The 25584-nt window shown below is 37.2% G+C and overlaps 1 protein-coding gene across 6 annotated transcripts in view; it reads left to right on the top strand.

The window, feature by feature from the left end:
* The window catches only part of ADGRG6 (adhesion G protein-coupled receptor G6), a 145200-nt gene that overhangs the window by 115768 nt on the left and 3848 nt on the right, over positions 1 to 25584 (top strand). For 4 of the 6 annotated variants that reach the window (XM_072825892.1, XM_072825884.1, XM_072825868.1 and 1 more), the window contains 6 exons: positions 2627 to 2754; positions 3881 to 4149; positions 5519 to 5615; positions 7663 to 7946; positions 20477 to 20578; positions 21207 to 21359. In XM_072825892.1, coding sequence (XP_072681993.1) covers positions 2627 to 2754; positions 3881 to 4149; positions 5519 to 5615; positions 7663 to 7946; positions 20477 to 20578; positions 21207 to 21359 — 1033 coding nt within the window. Of the gene's footprint in view, positions 1 to 2626; positions 2755 to 3880; positions 4150 to 5518; positions 5616 to 7662; positions 7947 to 20476; positions 20579 to 21206; positions 21360 to 23970; positions 24017 to 25584 lie in introns of all 6 variants that reach the window. The other 2 variants (XM_072825879.1, XM_072825897.1) reach the window with 1 other exon arrangement.

Genomic DNA, 25584 nt, shown 5'->3' on the forward strand with positions numbered 1-25584 from the left:
TGAGAGAGTAAAGCCTTTTGAACATGGATTGCAGATACCATGGTTATGTTTATCCTCTCCCTTAGATCTTACCCCTACTTCCTGTAGTACTAAGCAGGAGCAGTAGGGGCTGTGGCATATGGCATTAGGCTCATGAACCCACTTGGCCATTGTCAATATGGGCATCCCATAAGTAATTTTCCTGACAGTCTACTGCATCATGCTCTGAGGGATAAAAAACTTGTCATTGAAAAAGGAAACAATCATAGCAAATAACTTTTTAACTTTCCCAAAATATAAATATTTTTCTTTCTGCCAGAGCATGAAAATGAACAATTAAACTGTGTTTTCCCTAAGAAAAACAAACAAACAAACAAAAAAGAAAAACAAAAACCTCTCAATTTTTAAAAAAGATTTTATTTATTTATTTGAGAGAGAGAGAGAGAGCGAGCGCTAGGGAAAGGGCAAACAGAAAGGGAGAGAGAATCTCAAGCAGACTCCACATTGAGGGCAGAGCATGATGCCAGGCTCTCTCTCCTGACCCTGCAATCATGACCTGAGCCAAAATTGAGTCAGATGCTTAACTGAGCCACCCAGGTGCCCCAAAATACTTTCAGTTTTAAATTTCATGTTCTCCTTTTTCCAAAAGTGACAGCAGACATTTTTTTTAAAAGCATTTACTTTGTATCTTTATTCATTTAGGTATATAAACTTTAGCTTAATTCATTTAACTATTTGAATTGTGTACATGTGAACACATGTATATGTATGCATGTGCACGTGTGTGTTTGAGCAGGATTATGTACTTTGTAGGTCTAAGATTAAATAAATAGGTAACAGTTAAGTATAGTTCCGTATACAGCAGTGGTTTACATGTAACCACAGTTTGGCTTCCCATTACTTTGGTTACTTTCTTCATACATTGTTTGAATTTTATTATGAATTTGTTACTGTGTATTTCTCTGTTGTCATTTTATTAAATAATTAGTTTTACATATATATGAACATATGCATTTTTTTAGTTCTATTCTTTCCATCTTGGTGCTCTTATTTTCTTTCTTTCTTTCTTTCTTTCTTTCTTTCTTTCTTTCTTTCTTTCTTTCTTTCTTTCTTTCTTTCTTTCTTCTCTTATAAGATTATATAGTACTAAGAGAAAAACTTTCCAGAATTTATTCTTCCTAGAGATGTCCCATTCCTCTTGGCTTTTCAAGACCACCAAGACTTTGTTAAGAGTTTTCATGCTTTACAAACTCTTTATTCACTTGTCACTTGTAAGATATTCCCAGAGTCTACATTGCCCTGTGGCACTTTTACCATATGAGAAGTTAAAAAATGCACCCCAGCCCCATAATTATATCTTCTAATCTACAAATGTATGAAGGATTTAATGTTCCCTGTTAACATTTCTTTATAGTAAAACTGATTTTAATACTTTTAACATTAGTACATTTTCATGTTGGCTAGATCAGAGGAATAAATATTTTCATATTCTTTGTTCTCTAAAAGTACAAAACAGCATGAGAGTTGTGTTTGAATGTGTAATAATAAACAACATTATTTTATTTAATTTACACTTTAAATTGTGATTTTAATTGTGGATTGCAAGTCTACCCCCTTGCTTAGATGGGAGCCATAGGTTTTGCAAGAGGTAATGACAAGTCACTTGTAGATTCCTCAAGACTTTCTCTGCTCCATGAAATCCTAGAGTAACCAAAATGTTGGTCAAGGTAACCCATCTATGAGTCCACTGGCGCTGACTTGAACCCCATCCCCAAGAAGGCTCCATTTTTGAACATCTGCATAATGGAGGTATCTTTTCTCCTCCAACCAGGATTGAGTAGATAGTCTTAGCTCAAGATTTATCCCTAACCCAATTCCCTACTTAAGAAGAAAAAAAAAGACTTTGCAATTTTTTTCTCCTTTTGCAAGTCTGCTTCTGCACAGTGAAATTAATACTTCATGTTAATATTCTAGAAAGTGTTTACTTCTTTCTATCCTACAACCTCTAACACTTTAAATGGTGCTCTTTCAGGTCTACAGAGGTTAAAATTTAAGGAAAAAAGTAACAAAAAAAGCTATGATCTAAAACTTTGTAGTAGCTTCATATTTATTTAAAAAAATAAATAAAGGCCACTCAACCCAATACATGCCAAGCTTTGAAATGACCATGGTTAAGATCCTTTGTACTACACTCAGAGGTCCCAGTCTCTGGCTGAGCCCTTCCTATTGGACATAGAAGCCAAAGTTTGCCTGAAGGCTCACATTGACCATGGTGGCCTCCATTTGTACTTGTGTCCCTAGCCCTGCAAATGTTAGGAATGGGCCTGATAATTTATTCTGCAAGGCAGTGACCTCCTCCCCAATTTCTGATGGGAGACCGACCCAGTGGTTTTGTTCCTCAGGCTATCCTGGTGTGCAAATAATTTAGATTACAAGGTAATGATAGAAAGCAACCTGCAACTCTCTCAGTAATGCTACACTTTTGCTTCATAGAATGATCTGCAAGAGCACAAAAAAATGAAATGCACTGTTGTTTTTAGCCCTAAGATGGAGCTAAGACTGTAAGTGCTAGCAATGAACTTTCTAATAAAATACCATTCCCATGAAAAGAGAGATTCTTAACAGCTACTTCCCATGTTTTATGCAGGACCTTCAAGGAACTGCCTCACAGATAGATGCAAGAAACACCAAAGTTCTCACCTTCATCACCTATATTGGGTGTGGGATATCTGCTATCTTTTCAGCAGCAACTCTCCTGACGTATGTTGCCTTTGAGTAAGTATTTTTTTATCTGTCAAAATCCAGTGCTAACTGTCCCAAAATGTGAATAAGAAAATTGCCTTTGCTTTTAAAAATACTTATATGCTTTTTGAATCATGTAGAGTAATTCAACTTTAATATTTAGGTTTCTCATAACATATATCATACAATATAAATTTTGCAGTATAGAATCTTCATTTATAATTATTGTATTTCTATGGATAAAATGCATTTAAACCTGTAAGAGATGATTAACATATATATACAAATTGTACAAAGTGCTTTTTACATGGTAAGAGATGAAAACTTTTGTTTCACAGATCTTATAAAATTAGTCCTGAAATAGAAACCTTTTTTTTAAAAAAAATATTTTTTATTTATTCATTTGAGAGAGGGAGAGAGAGCAAGAACACGAGCAGGGAGGAAAATCCGATGGAAAGGGAGAAACAGACTCCTTGCTGAGCAAGGAGCTCAACTGGGTTTGGTCCCAGGACCCAGGTATTATGACCTAAGCTGAAAGCAGATGCTCCACTCACTGAGCCAGCCAGACTACCTCCCCAACAGTACCTTAAAAAAAAAAAAAAAAGAATCCTTACCTCATTAAGAAAATTTAAGGGAAATTGTTTTATTATAACAAAAATATCATTTTTATAACTAGCATTTTTCCTGGATTAAAAAAGATCTGTTGGGATCCCTGGGTGGCGCAGCGGTTTGGCGCCTGCCTTTGGCCCAGGGCGCGATCCTGGAGACCCGGCATTGAATCCCACGTTGGGCTCCCGGTGCATGGAGCCTGCTTCTCCCTCTGCCTATGTCTCTGCCTCTCTCTCTATGTGACTATCATAAATAAATAAAAATTTAAAAAAAAAATCTGTTAAAAAAAAAATCTGTTGAAGCTAACTGGAAATTAGGTAAACAATTGCAGTTTTGAAATGAAATTAACATTAAAAAAAACTATAATTTGCCAAATACTCATAAATATCTTTAAATATTTCTACATAAAAACAAATCTCCTCCTCGTGAAGTCATGTCACAATGATGCTACCTAATCCACTACAGAGCTTTACAGAAGACAGGAATTTACTGCCTGTGCTTAAGAGATTAATTTACAGTATTCCTTCTCATCTTTTTCCCCCCTTTTCAGAAAATTGCGAAGGGACTATCCTTCTAAAATCTTGATGAACTTGAGTACAGCCCTGCTGTTCCTGAATCTCCTCTTCCTCTTGGATGGCTGGATCACCTCGTTTCATGTGGATGGCCTTTGCACGGCAGTTGCTGTCTTGCTCCATTTCTTCCTTCTTGCAACCTTTACCTGGATGGGTCTAGAAGCCATTCACATGTATATTGCCCTGGTTAAAGTATTTAACACTTACATTCGCAGATACATCCTGAAATTCTGCATCATTGGCTGGGGTAAGCCTCCTAAAAAGTGTTGGTTTCACGGAAACCACCAGTTTCATAGGAAAATCCTATTTTGGAAGCTTAGCATTGCTAAAAGAAACTTCAAAATTGTGAACGATGTGGATTTGATGTACACATCCCAAGGCAGGGGCTTCCTTGGTATGGTATTTTTTAAAATTATTAAGCTGTCCTTACTAAACTCAGGAGTAAAGGAAAAAGCCTTAGCCTCCTGAGTCACCACAGACTTATTTCCTGTGATCAGAGCCAGCCCACCCAAGTCTGAAGAAGCAGCTGGCAGACAGTGGTGCCTTTCCATTATGTTTCAAAATATAAAGGCCAGCTCAGACTCCTAGCTATCCTCACCCCCTAAATACATGCCCATGTCTTGGAAGCAGTGAGAGAATGTTATTTTTGTGTGTGCATCCAGAATACTGACAAAATTCTTGCCTTGAACTTCTCAACGTGATTCCTCAGCCAGACATGGATGCTACCATTAGCCTGTTTGGAATCTTCTAAATGGGCTTCTTTTTTATCTAGCTTCATATTGGAGCAAACCTTTAGAGGGTTTGTGTGTGTGTGTGTGTGTGTGTGTTTGTTTGTTTTGGTTTTGCAGGTGGCAATATAAATGTATGGGATATTTCCAAGGTATTTGATGCTAAAAGTGTCTTTCAGGGAATTAGAGTGGTGTGGTTTTCTCCAGTGAAATATGTATGAAAATACTTGATTCTCTTGAGAGAAAAGAGGAGACTATAAAAATTTTATAGCCCCATGGTTTCTTCCCCACTGTTTCTAAAGAGTTTTCTTTACATAGAAAGGGGCAAAATAAGCTGCAGATCCTTTATTGCCCGAACTCTGGCAGAATGACAGCTGTCATTAATGAAGCACATTTGCTTCTGGATTCAGAATAAATGAGGTTCTGGTTCTCTAATGAGTAAGAGTAAGAAAACACAATATTTAAAGATTTTATTTATTTATGAGAGACACAGAGAGAGAGAGAGAGAGAGAGAGGCAGAGACACAGGCAGAGGGAGAAGCAGGCTCCATGCAGGGAGCCCAACATGGGACTTGATCCCAGGATTCCAGGATCACGCCCTGGGCCAAAGGCGGGCACTATACCACTGAGCCACACAGTGATCCCACACAATATTTAAATATCTGTATTTAAGAGTGAGTTTTAATTGTTGCCATTTAGACTTGGATGTTTCACACCAAAGAGGGGACTGCATTGTTCCTTTTAACCAAGTTTCCAGTTCTAAAACAATTGGATTCTGTGATATAGAGGGTTTTCTTTCTCTCCTTTTTTTCCTCTTGCCATTATCAGTCTTATAAAGCAGTTCCAGATGCTCAGAACAGTTGCTTATGTCACGGTCTTTCTGTAACAGGTCTGCCTGCCCTGGTTGTGTCCATTGTTCTGGCAAGCAGAAACCAAAATGAGGTCTATGGAAAAGAAAGTTATGGAAAAGAACAAGGTGATGAATTGTAAGTAATAAAAACTTGTTGGAAATTTATTTGTGATGAGTACATATCCTTTGCTTCCTGGGGTGTAGTGCAAGTTCCCAGGCCAGTAGGGAGCCTCTTAGTTTGGAAGGTTGAAAATGTGTCTGTGTGCCTTTGCTGACATCTCTGCTGCTCCATAACTGTATTGGGCTGGGTACCCTGCCTGCTAGAGCTGCTTCCCCACATTCACCTGCACTCTGTCACCTGGGAGACTGCAGAGGTAGTCTGGTATATGGTCTTCCAGGCTCAGAAGACCCGTCCTGTGAGGGCATTCTGTAATACTCCCCTTCTTTAAGCGCACACATGTTTCAAGAAAATTAAATCAGTATTTGTATTTGGTAAATTCCCTTCAGAATAATCAGTGGAATCAGTGTGGAATCATTGAGGCCTAGATTGGGATGTTGTTCACTTTTATCCAGCCCATAATAGGTACTCAATAAATATTTGTTGATTGAATGAATTATTGGATGCACACAGAGCTTACTCCTGAGATGAGACCCATGAGACCACATCTCTGCACATGTTTCGTGGATGGAGAACATTTTCATATCAAGGCAGTGTCTAATCTGTGCTCATTCCCTCATAGACTTCCATTCTCTTATAGTTCCAAAGCAGCACTCAAAATATCCCACAAGAACTAGTGGAAAATAGAGGAGCTAGGTCAGGAACTTCTGGATTCTAAGGGGACTTCCATATGTAAGGGGATATTAGTGCCAGAGACAAGCAGCATCTTTTAGGGGATTATTATAATAAGATACATTAAAAGTAGAAGTCAGTCCCAAATAAGGGAATTTTACAAGTATGTTAGTCAACTCTCACAGGGCTTTACACTCCATTGTAGTAAATTATCATGCCATCAACAATGTCATTTGTTGAGCATTTATTATATGCCAGGAATCACGTTATGTTCTGGGATCCAAAGATGTTCAAGACAGGTTTTGCCTTTGTGGCACTCATGATCTAGTGTGGAATACGTAACCCAGAATGAGAATTTCATGAGAATTTTAATATGAATTTAATTGCTTTAAACAATTTATCCAATTTTTGAGGTACCCAAGAACTCCCATAGTATTAATTAGGTACTGGGGCATCTGCAAATTGTAGTATATGTTGACTTTACTCATAGAACACTTTACACATGGTGCAGTTTTAAAATTACTTTATTTCCTGATTTATAAATATCATTCTGGATATCAGGTATATCCTTCCTCATATCATAGAAGTGTTGTAATTGGTGTAAGCTTTTTAACTGTTCATGAGAAGTGTCACTATAGGAATATCACAGTTCTATAACAAGGTCTTGCCTCAACTGGGCCAATTATATTAACAGGAATTATTTTGCAGCAGTAATGGAATCCGTGATTATGTATGTCTTAAGTAGGAATTTACTCTTCTCACATGACAAGAGACATGAAAATAGACCGCAACTGGCATTGGTTTTATGGCTAAAAATGTCAGGACCAGCAACTCTGCAGCAGTCTTGGCCTTTATCTCAGATAGAAGGTGATCGCTGTAACTCCAGAGCTTGCATTCATGTTGGAAGCAGAAAGAACAAATAAGGATCTCTCCTAAAAAGCTCCTAGCAGATTTTGCTTCTATATCGTTTTGTAGAGCAATGTCCACATGACTACCCCTTAAATGCAAAAGAGATTGAGAAAATGAATACTTAAATTTCCCATTCTCTGGAGTACAGTCGCATAAGAGAAAAGGGGTTAGACATGGTTTTGAGTGAGCCAACCCAGAGTGTCTTCACGCCAAGTCAGAATTCAAGAAGCCACCTTGGTTTTTTGCTGTTGTTGTTGACTTAAATAACTCGATATTAAGATGATGGTTATCCAAACCTAGCCAAAAAAAAACCTGTGTAAACATCAAAAAAGAAACTGAGGCCCAAGAAAATGAAGTGACTGTCTAAAGGTATTGAGAAAGGCCCAGCTGTGAAATCTGCAGAAGCCCAAACTAAACCAGGAGAAGTCTTAGGTAAACAGGACATGGTAATAAATCTCTTTTTCTTTCTTGTTTCTTCTTTAAGCTGTTGGATTCAGGATCCAGTCGTATTTTATGTGACCTGTGCTGGGTATTTTGGAGTTATGTTTTTCCTGAATGTTGCCATGTTCATCGTGGTAATGGTGCAAATCTGTGGGAGGAATGGCAAAAGAAGCAACCGGACCCTGCGTGAAGAGGTTTTAAGGAACTTGCGCAGTGTAGTCAGCCTGACATTTCTACTGGGCATGACATGGGGTTTTGCTTTCTTTGCCTGGGGACCCTTAAATGTCCCTTTTATGTACCTCTTCTCCATCTTCAACTCATTACAAGGTAAGATAAGTGGTACCTTTGTAATTTCTGCCTTCTAAATGTATCATGTTTGCAAACACCTCCATTTTGGGGTAGATGTCATGCGAAGTTTCTACATCATTGTTCCAAGTAATGAACATAGTTCCAGGTACAGGGTACTCATTAAAAGGATCTTGAATAGAAAGATGAGATAGAATGTCAGTTTGTTTTCAGTGATGTGTATCCCAAGCACTCAGAACAGTACCTGGCAGATAGTAGGTGCTCAATAAATCTCCGTTGTTTTATGACTAAATATGGGGCGGGGAGGTACCCAATGGGGAGTTTAAAGGGAGACACAGGCAACTTTTACCTTCTTCACAGTTTTCCTTACTATCCTATGTGCATGTAACATTCTTGGCCAGGAGAATTTTTAGAATCTATGCAGGAACAGAGCAATAGCCCTTGACTCCTTGGCCCCTTGGATTTCAAAATACATACTCTAGTTCAGAAATGCTCATTTTCTCATGAGATATAGCAGTTAGTTCAACAATTTAACAAACATTTGCCCAGTGGCCCACTTTGTACAAAAATTGAAGGCTTCCATTGAGGAGCTTCCTGTCCTGCCTCTGGTTCCATAACACATACCTGCTTCTGGTTCTAGACTCTATGGGTGAATTTCATGTTGAAACTTAAATAAATATGAATTACATCTTTCAAAAGCTGAACGACATTCTTTAAGATATTGGATATACCTTGGGTTATTGATAAAGCTCCCCAATGTTCAGAAGCACCATAAGGCCCCCACAAAAAAGGAATGAAGTGACCAAACTTGGACTTTATTGAGGGGTGGGGGGGTACTCCAGGCTTCCTGAAGTTCCTGGTCATGCTGTTGTTAAGTGTGTAGGGAAAGGAGAGCTGGCTAAAGCTGAACTGGAGTGCATAGGGTGGTAGATGCAAGTTTACAGCATTCATCCAATGAGATGCCTGGGCAGTTGCCCCCCTTACAGGTATGTTCTAAGAGAAGTTGGTATTTACCTGCAGGGGAGTGTTTATTTTGTATCATACATACCTGTTTTGCTTTACCCCCTAGTTTTCCTTCCAGCTCCTGAGTGCCTGCAAAAAAAAAAAAATCTGTCATGAAGTAGGTGCTCAGTGATTGTTAAATGAGTAAATGGATTGCTGGATGAAGAAAGGGAGGAGCCTTGGAGATGGCCTAAATCCAACCTGAGTCTCTTCTGGCATAAATAGGCATTAATTAGTTCAGCAAATTTTATTCGGCTTCACTCTTCCATAACAGAGGAAATATGTGGGCTCATTATCTTTGGTAAATAGAATAATAAGCCTTAAGTACATCTCCAAAAGTCAGAAACTGGATAGGTAGCATATGAATGCAACTTCATATCTAGCTTTGTAAAGTGAGCATTCCTCTATGTAATCTCTTCTATAATATACAACATAAAAGTGCCTAGATAAATATTGACAAAAATGTCCATTAACATTAGAAATTCCATGGTTTTATATTTCAGGCCCATTAATCTGCCAGCCCAACCTTGTTTTTGCTTTTAGAATTTCCTGGCAGTTTCAGTAACCTTCAACAGCTACAGTTGTCTGTTCAGCTCTGTTTCCATTAATGAGAATTGGGATGTTTTATTTTTCCCAGCATAGGTCTCCTGTCAGAAGGGAAAAATGTTCTAAACCATCATCAAGTCACAGTTCTCCATAAATCGCTAACTTTTAAGACTAATGTTAAATTATATAAATTTAGAACAGATTTCTGCATATCCAGTGACATTAAAAACACTTCCTGAAAAGGAAATTTAAATTAAAACACAGTGATACAGAGCATATGAGTCCACCAACAATTGCTTACTGGCTGGGCTTGTATAAAAACTTGTCAGGATGCTATAGAAAGTCACTTAATGGTTTTTATTTAAGTCATTTTCTGAACCTTCCAAGAGCAGCTTGGCTGTTGTTGAAAGTATATGCTTTATTAAAAGATGCATGTAGGATCTAGACAGTCTAAAGAAACAATTCAGTGAACTCAGGTAGTACCTAGGCAAAATAAACTCAGGTAGTACTTAGGCAAACTACATTTTTTTTATTCTTTCTATTTTTATTCCCGCAAAAAACTTGATATGATCCCTTTGTCTCATGGAGTTTATGTTTTAGTAAGAGAGACCAACATTAATCAGATAGTCACCGTATGAAATGGAGCTGGTTGGTGTTGAGAGCACATGACAGAAGACATAGTGGCTAAGCTGGAATCTGAAGGATCAGTAGGGATGAACTAGATGAAGGTGGGGGTAGGAATGGAGAAGAGATGATTTCAAGAGGAGGGCACTCTGTGTGCAAAAAGCCTGCAATAGTTGGTGATTATAGTGTATGCCCCAGGAATTAAAAGAACCAAGAAATAGCCATAGAATGACAGAGAGGTGGGCATGGCACAAAAGGAAGGCTGGGGTTGGACCAGAAGGTTCTGTGTTTTGATCTTTCTAAGAACAGTGGGAAGTCTGAAATCTTTTAGGCCTGTGGAACGACATGATCAGATGTGCATTTTATAAAGATAAAGCTGGACATAATGTGAAGAAGGGATTAGAGCATCCCAGTAGTCTGTTGGGAAAAGCAGAGAGGAGGCTATTTCAGTCGTCCAGGTAAAATAATACAGTGCAGTATTTTAGACTGTGCTGGGATGGGGGAGCTGGAGATACACAAATAGAGTCCAGAGAAATTTTGGAATTGTGCTGCCACAAAATACTTATCACTGGTATACTCAAAACTTTTATTCTTCTAGAATGGTTAGGATAAGTGGTCTTCTTGCTTAATGCCATGCTGTCGCTAATTGAAGCCTATCATTATTAGATTTAGCAATGGCCGAAGATTTAGAATGTGATACAATATTCTGAAAACTAAATCCATGCCAAACAAATGTTAATCTCGGATTTAGCTTGGTGCTGAGCGTATGAAAATCAGCAAGGTCTTAATTTTGAAGACCCCCAAGTTACCCTTGCATGTTAGAGAGATGGCACCTCTGAGAAGGACAGGTGTTCACATTGGGTCTGCAGGGAGGCCAGGACATCTTTATCATAGGAGTGGCTTCTGCTAGCAGGTTTCTTCTTATTTTTGTATATATCTTCAAAACTTTTGTTCAAACATGTGAAAAATCCGTTTTATTTTTCAGGGTTCTTAGAAATAAATGCTTGTATGGATATGAGTGTCTTCAAACACACATACATATATGTATGATTATATGGATATTTATGTAAATTTGCATAGCTTACATATTAAAATTTTATATTGTTTTTAAAATTTTTTAAAGATTCTTATTTTAATGTTTATTAACATTATTTTATGTTTTAATTTTTATGTACATTTATGTACATTTATAGCCGTTGACAACTTAACTGCCAAAAGTAGGGCTGAGCTCATATTAGAAAATTATCATCATCTGTGTGGCTGTAGCTAAAATTTTACCTACTTGAATAAGCAAAAGAAATCATGAATTGAATCAAGCCTAAACCTAAGTTAATTGTTTTCTAATTTTCCACAGTATATTGCTTTTTTTTATTACCTCCTTCACTTCAGTATGCTATATTTTATTAATCAATCTGCTGATTTTTTTTCTTGTGAGATGAAAAGATCAATGGATCTTCTCTTGCCATGGTGGTATTATAGATCTATCTGCTTTTGCTATCATTGTTGCTTTCCCAGGATGAAATTGGCAGATCTTGCTGTAGTAGAAATTTTAATTTTTTCTAAAGAATACAACTTGAGAAAATAGTATGCTATACAAATTGCTATTTAAAAGGGAACAGATGGGGATCCCTGGGTGGCGCAGCGGTTTGGCGCCTGCCTTTGGCCCAGGGCGCGATCCTGGAGACCCGGGATCGAATCCCACTTGGGCTCCCGGTGCATGGAGCCTGCTTCTCCCTCTGCCTGTGTCTCTGCCTCTCTCTCTCTCTCTCTGACTATCATAAATAAATAAAAATGTTTAAAAAAAAAAATAAAAGGGAACAGATGTTTGACAAAAAGTGTATCGTAATTCACATGCCTGAGAATATTAGCCTACACTTCAGGAAATACAACGTCACTCATTTTAAAGAAGTAAAAGACGATTCCCTGATTGTTGAAAGATGGTGGCCAGAGTCCTCTTGGGTTCCTCTTGCCCTTGGCAATATCAGTGTGCTTGCAGGATGGATTATTGCTCTGAGATGAAGTATATGCCCATAGTTGCTCATTATAAAAGTAATGAACAGTATTTAGGCTGTATATTTTTTTCATTAACTGTGCAAAAGCATTTGACACTATCAGTTAGTTTAATACTCCTGACAAGTTTATCAAGAGATGAAGTCTATCTAGTTCCATAGCAAGAAGTTGGTCTTCAATTTTCCTTTTTGAGATATGTGAAGCAATATTGATTAATACTCTCAAGCACAATCAGCCCATCTTCTGTACATATTTATGACAGCATAATAAGATGCAGCATCTGGTTCTGAAAATAGGAGCTGCCATGGCGAACACAGAAGGTTATTATCAGTTTACTCAGAGATAATGTTTGCCATTAATTGATAACATTAAGATAGACCCAGAGCAACAGACATAATTTATATTCACATAATTCATTGTGGTTTATAAAGAACTAACACACAACAGCCATGATTTGATGTAATTCTTTTTTTTTTATTGGTGTTCAATTTACTAACATACAGAATAACCCCCAGTGCCCGTCACCCATTCACTCCCACCCCCCGCCCTCCTCCCCTTCCAACACCCCTAGTTCGTTTCCCAGAGTTAGCAGTCTTTACGTTCTGTCTCCCTTTCTGATATTTCCCACACATTTCTTCCCCCTTCCCTTATATTCCCTTTCACTATTATTTATATTCCCCAAATGAATGAGAACATATAATGTTTGTCCTTCTCCGACTGGCTTACTTCACTCAGCATAATACCCTCCAGTTCCATCCACGTTGAAGCAAATGGTGGGTATTTGTCATTTCTAATAGCTGAGTAATATTCCATTGTATACATAAACCACATCTTCTTTATCCATTCATCTTTCGTTGGACACCGAGGTTCCTTCCACAGTTTGGCTATCGTGGCCATTGCTGCTATAAACAGATTTGATGTAATTCTTAAAGTATGTGTAGAAAGTAGGTACCCAAGAAAGAGAGTGTTTTATGCATTTATAGTTGAAGAAACAGGCTCAAAAGAGTTAAGGACCCCCCCAAGATTAGTCTGAATCTGACAGTGTATTATTTACAATATAGCATATATGAAAATAGAAAAGCACATTATTAGGAGACAAAGCATAAGAAAAAAATTATTGCCTTTTCAATTTTTTGTTTCAAAGTTTCTAGTTTTTTCCATTGAAAAAACTTAGTAATTATATGCTTAATGAATAAATGCTAATTTATTCTTAGCCTTATTCAGAAAAAATAGTTTAGAGAAATATATTTGTTATTATTATTTTAATCTTATTGGCAAACTAAGAAAATTAAAGTAAGGGATAGGAACCTCCTGACAGCTAAGCTGTGTTGTAATCACCTATACAACATGGGGAATTGGTGCCAAGGTAAAGAGATGAACCACCTTTAAACCCAAACATCTGAAACGACATCATGTTGGCTGAGATGTTACACATTGCAAGGAAATAAATTACTCATCTTTTGGCAGGGCATTTGTGCCACGGAGAAATAATTTTCTAAAGGGCATCTTGGTAGTATGAAAGGAGGATTCAAAAGTTTCCCAAAGAGAGCCATAAACCCAGTCCAGGGGCCAGCTGGCTATGTCTGTGTGACAACACAATATATGAGCTGTTCAGAGACCTGGACTCAGGCTTCCTAGGAAGCTGAGAGGTAATCTAGACCATTTTTGTCAAAAATCAGTTCTCTTGGGGTGCCTAGGGGCTCAGTCAGTTAAGCAGCGAACTCTTGATCTTAGCCCAGGTGTTGATCTCGGGGTTGTGAGTTCAAGCCTCATGTTGGGCTCCACGCTGGGTGTGGCGCCTACTTAAAAAAAAAAAAAAAATCCGTTATCTAAAGCATGCATCCTTTTTGCCTACATACGTGATTTGAATAATTCTTGATTTTCCCACCAGAACTACTTATGCCTGTGTACCTAATTAAGATACACTTACTCATCATTACTAGCCACTCTGACTCCACCTTGCATCCCTGAACTTCCCCCTAATGATGTTTCTGGATCCTTTATTATCCAGAGTAAGAGAAAGTTAAGGGAAGCCATTTGTTAGAATTTATTGATCATCAGCAGATCTTGCGGAAAGTGGAAAGTGTCAGTGGCCTTTAGTCAGTGAAGCACTCATTGAGAGTTGAAGACCCAATATTTGGGTTTTAATTTAATTTAATTTTTTTCTCTACCAAGGCTTCTTGAAAGTGACCTTCTGGAGCTGACAAAGAATGACAATATGTGCTGTCCTGAATTTTCTGTACCGCTTTCATTTTTATATCCAAGGGAAACTGTTCCTTGGCAATTTTTTTTAAGCTTTTGATAATCAGGCTAAAGATCTGAGAACATCCCTTTGGTTACTCATTTTACATCTGCCCCAGAAAGCTGCAAATCTTTGCCAGAATCAACCAAAGAGAATGAGTCCCATGCGGGAGCCAAATTCCTAGCCAAAAGATTGAGGCTCAGAATTTTCTTTTTCTAAATACAGAATAAAATAGCTTTTATAAAGACCAAGGTTAGACACAGCTCATAAAACCTACAGCAAACATAGCGCCATTACTTAGAAGGAACCCCCCCCCCCCCCAAACATGTGTCTTGAAAGTGTTCCCAGGTCAGTGAAAGGACCAGATATCAAAAACCAAATCCACTTCTTGATGAGAGTTTTCAGAATGTTTCTACTCCAAGTTTAGGTCTTTCTTGCAGGTATCCCTTCATTATATTTGCTGATCCAGCCTTGGCCTGCAATGTGCTTCCCCAAGAGGAATTACCTTTTCCTCCCTAACAATGTCCACGGGCAGGCCCACCATCACACATGCTTGCAACACCATCCTCCATCACAACTGAAAAAGTCATTTGTTTTAAATAAGAAAATTGCAAAATTTATGGAGAAGTAAGACATCTTAAATTCCCATATTGTTCTAAATTTTGTTTTTGTCTTTTTTTAAAGGGAGCAGATCCCTCCAGTTAGTGAAAGATGGTGGTAAAAGGAAAGCAAGGGTGAGGGGTTTTGGGTGAGTAAAGGATCAGTTAGGAATCTATTCATTTAAAATGGGTTTAAGTTTTTGTTTTTCTTCTTGTTCTAGCATGGAATCTGGGTTCATGCAGGTAAAATAAAGAATCAAGGCAGTTATCAAGCTGAAGAAGCTATTGCTAAGGAACTTTGGCTTAGATTCATTAGAGTGGAAGGGCCATCATGAGTTCTGTTTTATGCGATATAAAGGTTTTGTGGAACTAGCACTAGCCTGTCAGGATGAAGTAAAGGTTTTAATTCTGATTCAATCTTTACGCCCATTTCAGCTTCCAACTTTTATGGGCAATGTTCCCTATTCCCTGGTCAGTTAACTAAGGCTGTAAGTCAATATGAAGAGTAAAGGCCAATTATCCTGGTCCCTGGTCACAGCTGAAAGCCCTTCCCAGAAAGCTAGAAGAGCCTGTTTTTCCAGGTGGTATGGAGATATCCTTTGAGGGGCCATGTGGTTGATAGGAAGATTCTCAAAGGGAAAACATTTGCTAGAAAGAGAGCATAGATGAGGATGAGAAATCAAACGGATTCCCTTGGATGTCAGTGTAGAACTCTAAAGTTCTGTGATTTTAGTTCTGCTTCTGGCAGCAAGACCTATAAATAAATGAGAGGGGGGAAAACTCTTCAAAATTGAAGAGGGAATAGCCCTGTTTTCTCACTTTAGCCTCCAAGTTTCCTTGGCTCTCCTGCTGCATTTTCTCCTCCTCCTTCCTGAAGTGTTTAGAATTTCTTTCCATACTGAGTATGTGTGTCCTTCCAGATGCACATACCTACCACATTTCCCACAGCTGAACTGTACAAGGGATGTTTTGTCCTGTAAGGATTTTGGTATAATATTTATTGCCAGACTAATTTAAATTCACTTGAAAGGGCTAGTTACTATGAATAGTAAAATAACCTATTATGAGAATCCTATTCTGATTTAAAATGGAAATGTATCCAATGGCTAAAGTAAATCAGCATAATAACTCGGCACTTAAGTACATATTAATTCCTAAGAATTCTAATTTCTCATGCCTGTGGTTTAATTTTGTCTCATAGCATCACAGTTCATAATGGGGACACAGGGGGTGACCTTTCAATGCCTGCCATCACAGCAGTTTAGATGTTCAGATTTTAAATCTAATTTATATTCCAGTGTCTCTTGAACTTATTGGATGCCTATATATTTACTGGCACATATGGATGCTTAAAAATAGGCAATGTCATCTAATGCTGTGTAATTATAATTTAGAACAGCACTGCACAATCTAAAAAAAAATGTTTTATTAAGTCAGATTTATCTTTAACCTCCTCCTCTGTGATGGTGGTTAGCATCAGACTCTCAAAATAATGTACATTTTACCATTCCAGCAAGGTTGACAAAGTGAATCCCAGAACTGGTTTCTTCCCAGTGTCCTGAAAACACCAGCCATAACCTCTGAAGTATTTTTTCCTCTAGTAGATATGACATTTGTAAAAATTACTGAGTGTAAGACAAAGGAGATAACATCTGGCAACTTTCCCCTTCTGCCCTCAACTAAAAGAAAAGCATCAGCTCAGTGTGAGGCCCTGTAGTGAGTGATGCTTGGGAAGGAAAGTTTCTAATTGAAGTTCGTAGTCTCTCCCAGTTCTAATATGTGATTGTGTGAAACCCTGGCTTAAGAACACATGGCTACCTGTGTTTTCAGGTCTCGGACAAATACTCCCCAGAACAAATCCTGCAGATCTGTCCTGGTTCACAAAAACAGTAAACCTGAGGCAGGGGCTCTGCTCTCTCGAATGGCACTCTCCTTCATCTGTAACTTGTGTGGAACTCTCCTCAGGCTTTCATGCCCTCTGCTCCCTTAACTCAGAAACTGCCACCACCTCATTGAAGCCTCAAAGACTGTGTTAACCAATTCAGATTATGTACATACCTTGGTTCTTCACACTATCAGTTATACTAAAAGGCATGTTTACCTATTAAAGGGATTCTGTGTGTCAGCAAACTGCATAGGGAATTGGGGTTGGAGAGGTGGTAGGAAAGTTCTGAAAAGCCATCAGATTTAGACAGTCTGAGGGTGAGGGCTGAACCCAGTTATGTCTCCCTATCCCCTGGGAAGGTGGACAGCTGGCAGGTGCTGACTCTAGGGTTTTGAATGTAAAGAAAAGCTTCTTCCTCCTCTGAGATTGGTCATGCCTGCGCCAGCCCAGTCTGTAAGCATGTCTCCTCCCTCTTGCCCCTCTGGCCCAACCCCGCTGTCCTCCTCCTGCCCACTGCATGGGCACTTTCAGGAGCTGTGTGTGTGTGTGTGTGTGTGTATTTGCTTTCTGAATGACTGAAATTTGATTCATATTTATTAGAGCTTTCTTTTAAAATTAGAACTTTCCTGCTCTGATATCATTTCAGACAAATAACTAGGTCACTAGGCTATATTTCCTTCACAAATCGCTTTAAGAATACAGTATTAGTAGTAAATAACATAACAAATGAAACAATAGTTTTACTTATATAAATTTATAGAAGATGATCTCATAAAAATAATAAATTGGTAAATATTACCGATTACCAGTATTACTTCACTTAGGTCATCATATGTTTTATTTATACCTCTTAGAGATATATGTGTTTGCATTTCCCAGGTGTTTTTAAATAGGCTAGCTATCTATTAAATCAGTGACCAGTGACCAGTGATAGCAATAGGAATTTATAGAGCACTTCCTAGGGGTCAGGCACTCACTGATGATCAAAGAAGTCAATCCCAGAGAAAGAGAATCCTTCTCTGAGGTCAGGGCCCATCCAGTAGCAATCCAGCATGCTTCTTTTCTAATAGTCCATAATGCAATTTATTCTGGAATAAAATTATGGGCATTTAGAGTTAAGATATTGAAACATAAAAACATATAAGTATAACCATAGACATATTTTCTCAGTTTAACTATACACCTCAAAAGAGAGTGCTTTCAATACTTTGCCCCACTTTTCCAGTTAGACACACACTACAATGTAATTTATAGTTTTCTTGATGAATACTCCATATTAGAAAAGGACAAATAAGTCAACGTCCTTAAATGTACTGTAATATTTTTTACTTTTATGTCTTCCCATGCTAGATGCTTCACCTCATGAAAGCAATGATCATCTACCTTGCTTACCTTTGAATATGCAGGTCCTAAATCAACAATTCCTCTTGTTTAACACTGCTTTGTAGTCACTGAATGAGTTACCCTTTTTAGAAACTTCCCTTGTCCCCTACCTAAAGCTTTCTTCAGGTTCAATTCAAGCCCTACATCCTCTAAAAGACCCTCCCTTATCTAGATACTCTGCTTAGTATAGTATATTATGTTGGCAGTACCTGGGCAACTAGCTTGTGTACTTTTTAGAAACTTTTGCCTTAAATATATTTTCATTATATTCTATGGCTCCTTAATTTGTATTCTACTCCAGTTTTTCATCCCTCGTCCCCAAATACCTTTGACACATTAGAATATATGTATAAGTATTCAGTTAACTCATGTAAATAGGTGAGCAGTTAATCATGCTTATTATTCATTCACTCAACATCCATGGAGTTCCTGCTTAGTTTCTGGTATCCTTCTGGAAAGGAGCAGTACAGCATTGGATGACAAACATCCCTGTGCTCTTGGAGCTTATTATCTCCTAGCAAAAGACTACCAGGTACTGATTAATGCTATGACAAAAGTACGTGTAAAGGTGTGACTAGAGCCAAAACATAAAATGAAATAAACAGTTGGGTATGGCCTCCTTGAGGAGTTAACAATCTAACACCAGAGTGACAGATAGGAGGCAGTTATGGAAAGATCAGAAAGAAGAGCCTTTGAAGTGGTATTGGGCAAGAATGAACTTGACATGTTGGTTTGAGGGTAGTGATGAAGAGGATGTCTATTTAGAACATTAGGGGTTTGAGGTGCTGCAAAAGTAGAGATACAGCCAATGAAGGTGCCCTATATGTAGTATAGTTGACATCCTGGTAGTGGTGGTGGCAAGAGAAGGGAATGGGGGCAAATGTATAAATTAGCATATCACACTCATAGAACATGACTAGAGGAAATGAGTACCTTCTGGGATAATCTAGCCATAGAAAATACAGAAAGCCAGGGGCTGCCTGAGTGGCATAGTCAATTAAGCATACAATTCTTGGTTTTGGCTCAGTTTACAATCTCAGGATCAAAAGATTGAACCCCTCACTGGCCTCTGTGCTCAGCATGGAGTCTGCTTGAAATTCTGTCTCCTTCTCCCTCTGCCCTGCATGCTTATGCTCTCTTTCTGTCAAATAAATAGAAAGTTTAATTTTATTTATTTGAGAGAACCTGACATCATGACCTGAGCCAAAGACAGATGCTTAGTTGACTGAGCCACCTAGGCAACCATAAATAAATAAATATTTAAAAAAGAAAGAAAGAAAGAAAGAAAGAAAGAAAGAAAGAAAGAAAGAAAGAAAAGAAAAGAAAAGAAAAGAAAAGAAAAGAAAAGAAAAGAAAAGAAAAGAAAGCCTCAACATTTAAAAGTAAAATGAGGAGGGGCATCTGAGTGGCTCAGTGTCTAACTCCAGACTTTGGCTCAGGTCTTGATATCAGGGTCATGATTTCAAGCTCTGTGTGGCATGGAGCCTAATTTAAAAAATTTAAAAAGAGGTGCCTGGGCAGCTCAGTCGGTTAAACATCTGCCTTTGGTTCAGGTCATGATCTCAGGGTCCTGGGATTGAGCTCCGCATGTCAAACTCTGTGCTCAGCAGGAGTCTGCTTAAGTCTGTCCCTCTCCTTTTGCCTCTACCACCACTCATGCTCTCTGTCACTCTCTAAATAAATAAAATCTTAAACTAAAGCAGCCCAAGTAGAGTCACATGAATTTGCTGATTTTTGGCCATTTTTGACCTGCAAAAAAAACATTTTTTTCTATGGCCCAAACTTACAATAATATGCATACATAAAATAGTTTAGAATACACAAACTGCAATAGAGCTTATAGATATTTTAAATTTTCTTTTTTTTTCTAAGCTTTTTGAAATGCTTTCACAAAATTTTAATACAAACATAAGGGACATATTAAATGCCTCTTAAACTGAATATTGCCCATTTCAGCTTAATCTTTAGGTCAAGTCATAATAATTCCTGAACAGAACAGGCAAAGACAGAATCAGATCTGTGTAATTATTCAAGTTTTATTTGAGTCTTTGTATTCTGTTCTAATGGGTTAAAACATCTACTACATACTTCAAGATCCCTTAGGATGTTTGTTTCTTATGGACTCAGATGTTAAAAAACAAAACAAAATAAAACAATACCACCACCCCCCCCAAACTTAAAATGAACCCATATGTTTCACAAGATATATCTTTAAAAATATGTCTATTGGCTTAAATGTTTATATTTTCTTTTGTTCCAGGCTTATTTATATTTATTTTCCACTGTGCTATGAAGGAGAATGTTCAGAAACAGTGGAGGCGGCATCTCTGCTGTGGTAGATTTCGGTTAGCAGACAACTCAGGTAAAGGGTGATGTTGGTAATTGGTTTTTATACCTAAGAGTGGTCAGAAAGGTTTGTCATTTGGTCTTCCATTGTCAAAGTTTCCCACTGGTAGCAGATTGTAAAGATGCATGTGAAGATGCTTAGTTGGAGTATTAGATTATTAGGATTGAAAGAGATCTGAGGACTCTGGACCTGAACTTTCTGTTCTACAGAGAAGCATGAATTCCAGCCAGGTGAAGTTAGTTGTCCAAGGTTTTATGTCTAACTTAACAACTCAGATGTTCAGAGGTTCCACTATGCCACGTGCACCTTTCTACGCTCTTGAGGCCCTCAATCGCATTATGAGACAGACATTTTTCTCAGTACAAAAAAATACTTGAAGAATAGCATTACTTCTTTTGGCAGTGATTACTTCTCACCCTGACAAAATTAAAGTAGGATTTTAAACAATATGGGCAACAGGTCAAAGTTTGAAACTTATTTCTTCAGTTTATTATTCTTATGCCAATCTCTTCTCTGAGCCATTGCTAGCATGTAGAAAATGGAATGTTTGAGATAAATTACTTAAATAATGTGGTGATGGTTCTTCACAGTAGAACATAATGCCCCCTAAAATACATTCATGGAGAGATGTTATTTCTTTCAGACTGGAGCAAGACAGCTACCAATATCATCAAGAAAAGTTCCGATAATTTAGGAAAATCTTTGTCCTCAAGTTCCATTGGATCCAACTCAACATACCTTACATCCAAATCTAAATCCAGCTCTACCACTTACTTCAAAAGGAATAGCCACACTGGTGAGTCATTCTGGAGGTGTTAAAGGTGTTCTCTGGTCCATTTCTCATCTTTTTATTACAATTGGCATACTATGAAGATTGAAGGATCACAGTGCCCATTAGGGTGCTTATATTAGATTTATGAAAATCAAAATCTATTTGAAGACCTTATCCAACTTTTGTGAATATTTTGTCTTTTTTTAAGTTTTATAACCAAAATTGAACATTTTGTGAACATTTTATCTTTGAGTTTTAAAACCAAAACTGAATCTACATAGCCATAATATTATTAGCTTTCAATATTACTGTAACTTCATTTGGTTCAAACCGTAGTTTTCTTTTCAAAAATATGATATTTAAAAAGTTATATTAAAAGAATATAGAAACTGAAGTTCAATTATTAATGCTACATATTTCCTATTTCATAACTTATTATAAATGTTCATTGGCAGATTGACATGGGAACAGGTAAAAACACCATCCAGGATGTCTTACATTTAAGACTTAAGTCCTTAACCATTGGAAGTGTTATTACCAATTGCTCTTTAAATCACTGATAAAAAATGATAGAATAGAGAGCATCATATTTGGAAAGTGGTACAGGATGGTGAGAAACACCATGTCTTTGTTCATCTTCTGGATCTTCATCATATTTACAGTGACCACAGGTTCTAACACTGAGCATGTGTATGAACAGTGCTGAAGACACTGTGGAAATAAAGATTCTTTTGCAGTACTTGATAGCCAGTGAGTGGTGTGGAACATTGCAATCTTTTAATAATTTAAAAGGAAAATAGCAGAATTGCTATTTTGAAATACTAATTATACCTCAAGGAAACAGCTGTCAACACTTTAACACCTAGCTCTTTCCTAACTAAAGATGTTTCTAAAAGGATAATGGAAATAATTTTGAATTTGTCTAGTTATTATACATAAGCAGAGGTGAATGACACTGAAGATATTCATATTTGGCTTTTTGCAAATAGGGAGTGTGTTGTGTAATGTATCTGTAGATGTTCACATTGCAAACACTTAAATTTTATATGACTTTTATATATATTTGAATCCTACATGTCCCTGCTTACACCACCATCTGTACCTTGCCACTGGAATGGCCACTGCCTGAGAGTCAAGGTAGCGCTATGGAAAAATATTTGAGTGTTTATTATTTACAAAATTAATCAAAGAAATATCTGAAAACTTAGAGCAGCATAGTATAGCATTTCTAAGTTTCTTGGAGTAGAGGACATTTTTGAGAATCAAAAGAAGCTGTGGACTCTCTTCCAGGATAAGATGTAGCCTCTTAGTCCTGTACACAAACAGTTCTGTCTGAAGTTAAGAAGTCTGTGTATACCTTCTTTAAATACCTGTGTAAGAAAATTGATAACAGATGTATAATCTGAGATATATTTTTCTACCTAATTGGTAGTTCCCTGGCACAAAATGTTTTACTTATGATGAATGTATTTTTCACTTTATTTAATCCCCTCAAAATGAGATACTTATGTGATCATCTCAACAGATGCAGAAAAAGCATTTGACAAAATGAAATATCCTTTCATGATAAAAACAAAGTAGGTTTTAGCAGGAATATACTTCAACGTAATAAAGGCTATGTATGAAAAACCCACTGGTAACATCATGCTCAGTGGTGAAAACTGAGAGCTTTTCCTCCAAGATCAGGAATAAGACAAGGATGTGCACTCTCACCACTTTTATTCAACATAGTATTGGAAAACCTAGCCATAGCAATCAGACAAGAAAAAGAAAAGACATCTACACTGGTAAGGAAGAAATAAAACTTCCACTGTTTGCAGATGAAATATTATATTTAGAAAACCCTAAAGATTCCACCAAAAGACTACTAGAAATGATAAATGAATTAAATAAAATTGTAGGATACAAAATTAATATACTGGAATCTGTTGCATTTCTATACACTAACAATGAAGTAGAAGAAAGAGAAATTAAAACAATCCCATTTACAAGGAAAAAACTAGGTACTCATTTTGCCTCCCCTTCTAAAATGGAAATAGTTAGTGCATGGTACATCAATTGTGAATGAATAGGGATTAGACCAACCAAATCATTTGCCTCTTAACACCGCTGAGAATAGCTAGCCAGAGAAGTGCCACTATTGAAAGTGGAGAGAACGTAACAAGATAGATCATTTGTAACAGGGGCATTTTGGAAGTGTTAATGAAATATTTAGGCATATTAAGGTTCATGGGAAAATTGATCAAAAGATAAAAGGAAATACAGAAATGGAGGAGGTGCCAAAGAAAACCTTTGCTATTTCAAAGTATTGTGTATGTTTTTTTTGTTTCTGTTTTTTAAGGAATGCATTATTGTTTTTCTGTTTCTTATAACAAAACCTTTGGGGTTAAATGAGTTCTTGTCAACTAGCATAAGGATATAGTCAGCTATATGACATTATATCTGTGACATAGTAATTTATGCTTTCCAATCAACTGATACACAAATGATCTTTAGTTCCCTTGCCAGTTCTCAATGGGACTGCTGGTGTACTTGGGTCCCTTAAAGTATGCAAAAAGTCACTACATATCATCATAGATATCTAGTTGGTTTATTTCTTGGAATTGATCTAGAAATTCATATGTTTATGGTGTAGATAATGTCTTCTAAGAGCATTCCTTCAGCAAAAGTGGACCATTCAGGTAAACTTTTATTACTTTTTTGAATGCATGAATTTTTTGCAAGGTAATAAAAGAATATTTGCATGGAATAAACTAAGACTCTTGCTGCACCAGCAAAATTGCTTGTTCTTTACAATACTTCTCAGCTAGCACAATGACATTCCTGCATTGAGCTGGAATTTCTGAAATTTCAAATGGTTGTGTGCTGTGCTGGCTCTTCTCTGCATGGGGGTGTCTGCAAGCTGCTCCTTCTAGGAAATGTACCATGCGCTGGAGTTAATGGGTCACATATCAGGTAAAATATTGAAAAAAAAAAAAACAGTACTTGAGAAGTCTGTTATAGAAGGGAGTGAAATTCTTTACTTTTCCACTGCTCTTATGAATTACTGGATATGTCATGGTACATTCATAGAAGTCATAAAAGAGACATTGTCAATTCCAAGCCTGCTTTTTGAAGATTTTTATCTGCTTGATATTTTAGCATAGGTCAAATAATAGTTCATTTCCCTAGCCCCTGGTTTTCAAACTTGTAGCTATAATCAAAATCTATATTGTTAATGATGTAATATCTAACCAGAGGACTGGAAATAGCATATATGTTGAAATACAGCCCTTGTTCAGAATTCTACTTTATTGACTAAGAAGATCCAGAAAATTGGACCACATATTTGGAAAGAAGCTAGTCAAAATCTCTAAAAGGCACATGTCACTGGAAGTTGTCAATGAAGCAGAATGAGTGTATCCTTGAAGCTTCTTTGAGGATATGTGGATTTTCTAAAAACATCCAGAACAAGTTATTTGTTACTAATGTTTAAATCAATAGAGAAATCGCCAATAGAAAACCAATGGCTAGTGAATATATGAACTGAAGGAGGCACAGAATCAGCTTGCTGAGAGCTCAGTGGGGAGGGGCATTTCTATGGTGACTCCCTAAGCCTTTTTTTTTTTTTTTTTTTTTTTTTTTTTTTTTACCAGTCCTGGGATATAATTACTCTGCCATGCTTCAATCTGCCATTCTTCCCATGAACCATCTATTTTCTTCCTTTAGTATGGGGTGAACACACCATTTCCTCATTTAGCCTTCATATTATTTAGTCTCCCCCTTCAACACAAGACAGTAGTTGAACAATCTGAGTCATTTCCAAAGACGACAGATATAGTGATGATGGCTTTTACCAATTACTGATGGATTTTTCATGTTATGTCACATACTGGGTACAACTTACTTAAAGCATAAAAATGCCTGCAAAGAACACTCGAAACTTGGAGCGATGATTCCTAGAAGTAATTTTTCATGATACATTTTTTTGCCTCTTCCACAGTAAATAGAGAAGATACAATGTAGGGAACCGAATAAGTTGTAGGAGGTCACATTTGCTCCTTCATTGGTGTGAAATCTCTGTTACTTTTAGGATAGAATTTTTCCCCAGAATGTGTTGGGAAGGGGAAGAGAATCAATACTAATAAGATATTCATAAGGTACATGAAGATAGCCATATGTATTTGTGGATAATAGAGCTAATAATGTGAGTTTCAGACTACTATCAGAATCAATTTTAGCAGGGTTTTGGATCTAGGGAAATAATATT

Source organism: Canis lupus, chromosome 1 (genome assembly GCF_048164855.1).
Source record: "Canis lupus baileyi chromosome 1, mCanLup2.hap1, whole genome shotgun sequence".
NCBI classification, from domain to species: Eukaryota; Metazoa; Chordata; class Mammalia; order Carnivora; family Canidae; genus Canis; species Canis lupus.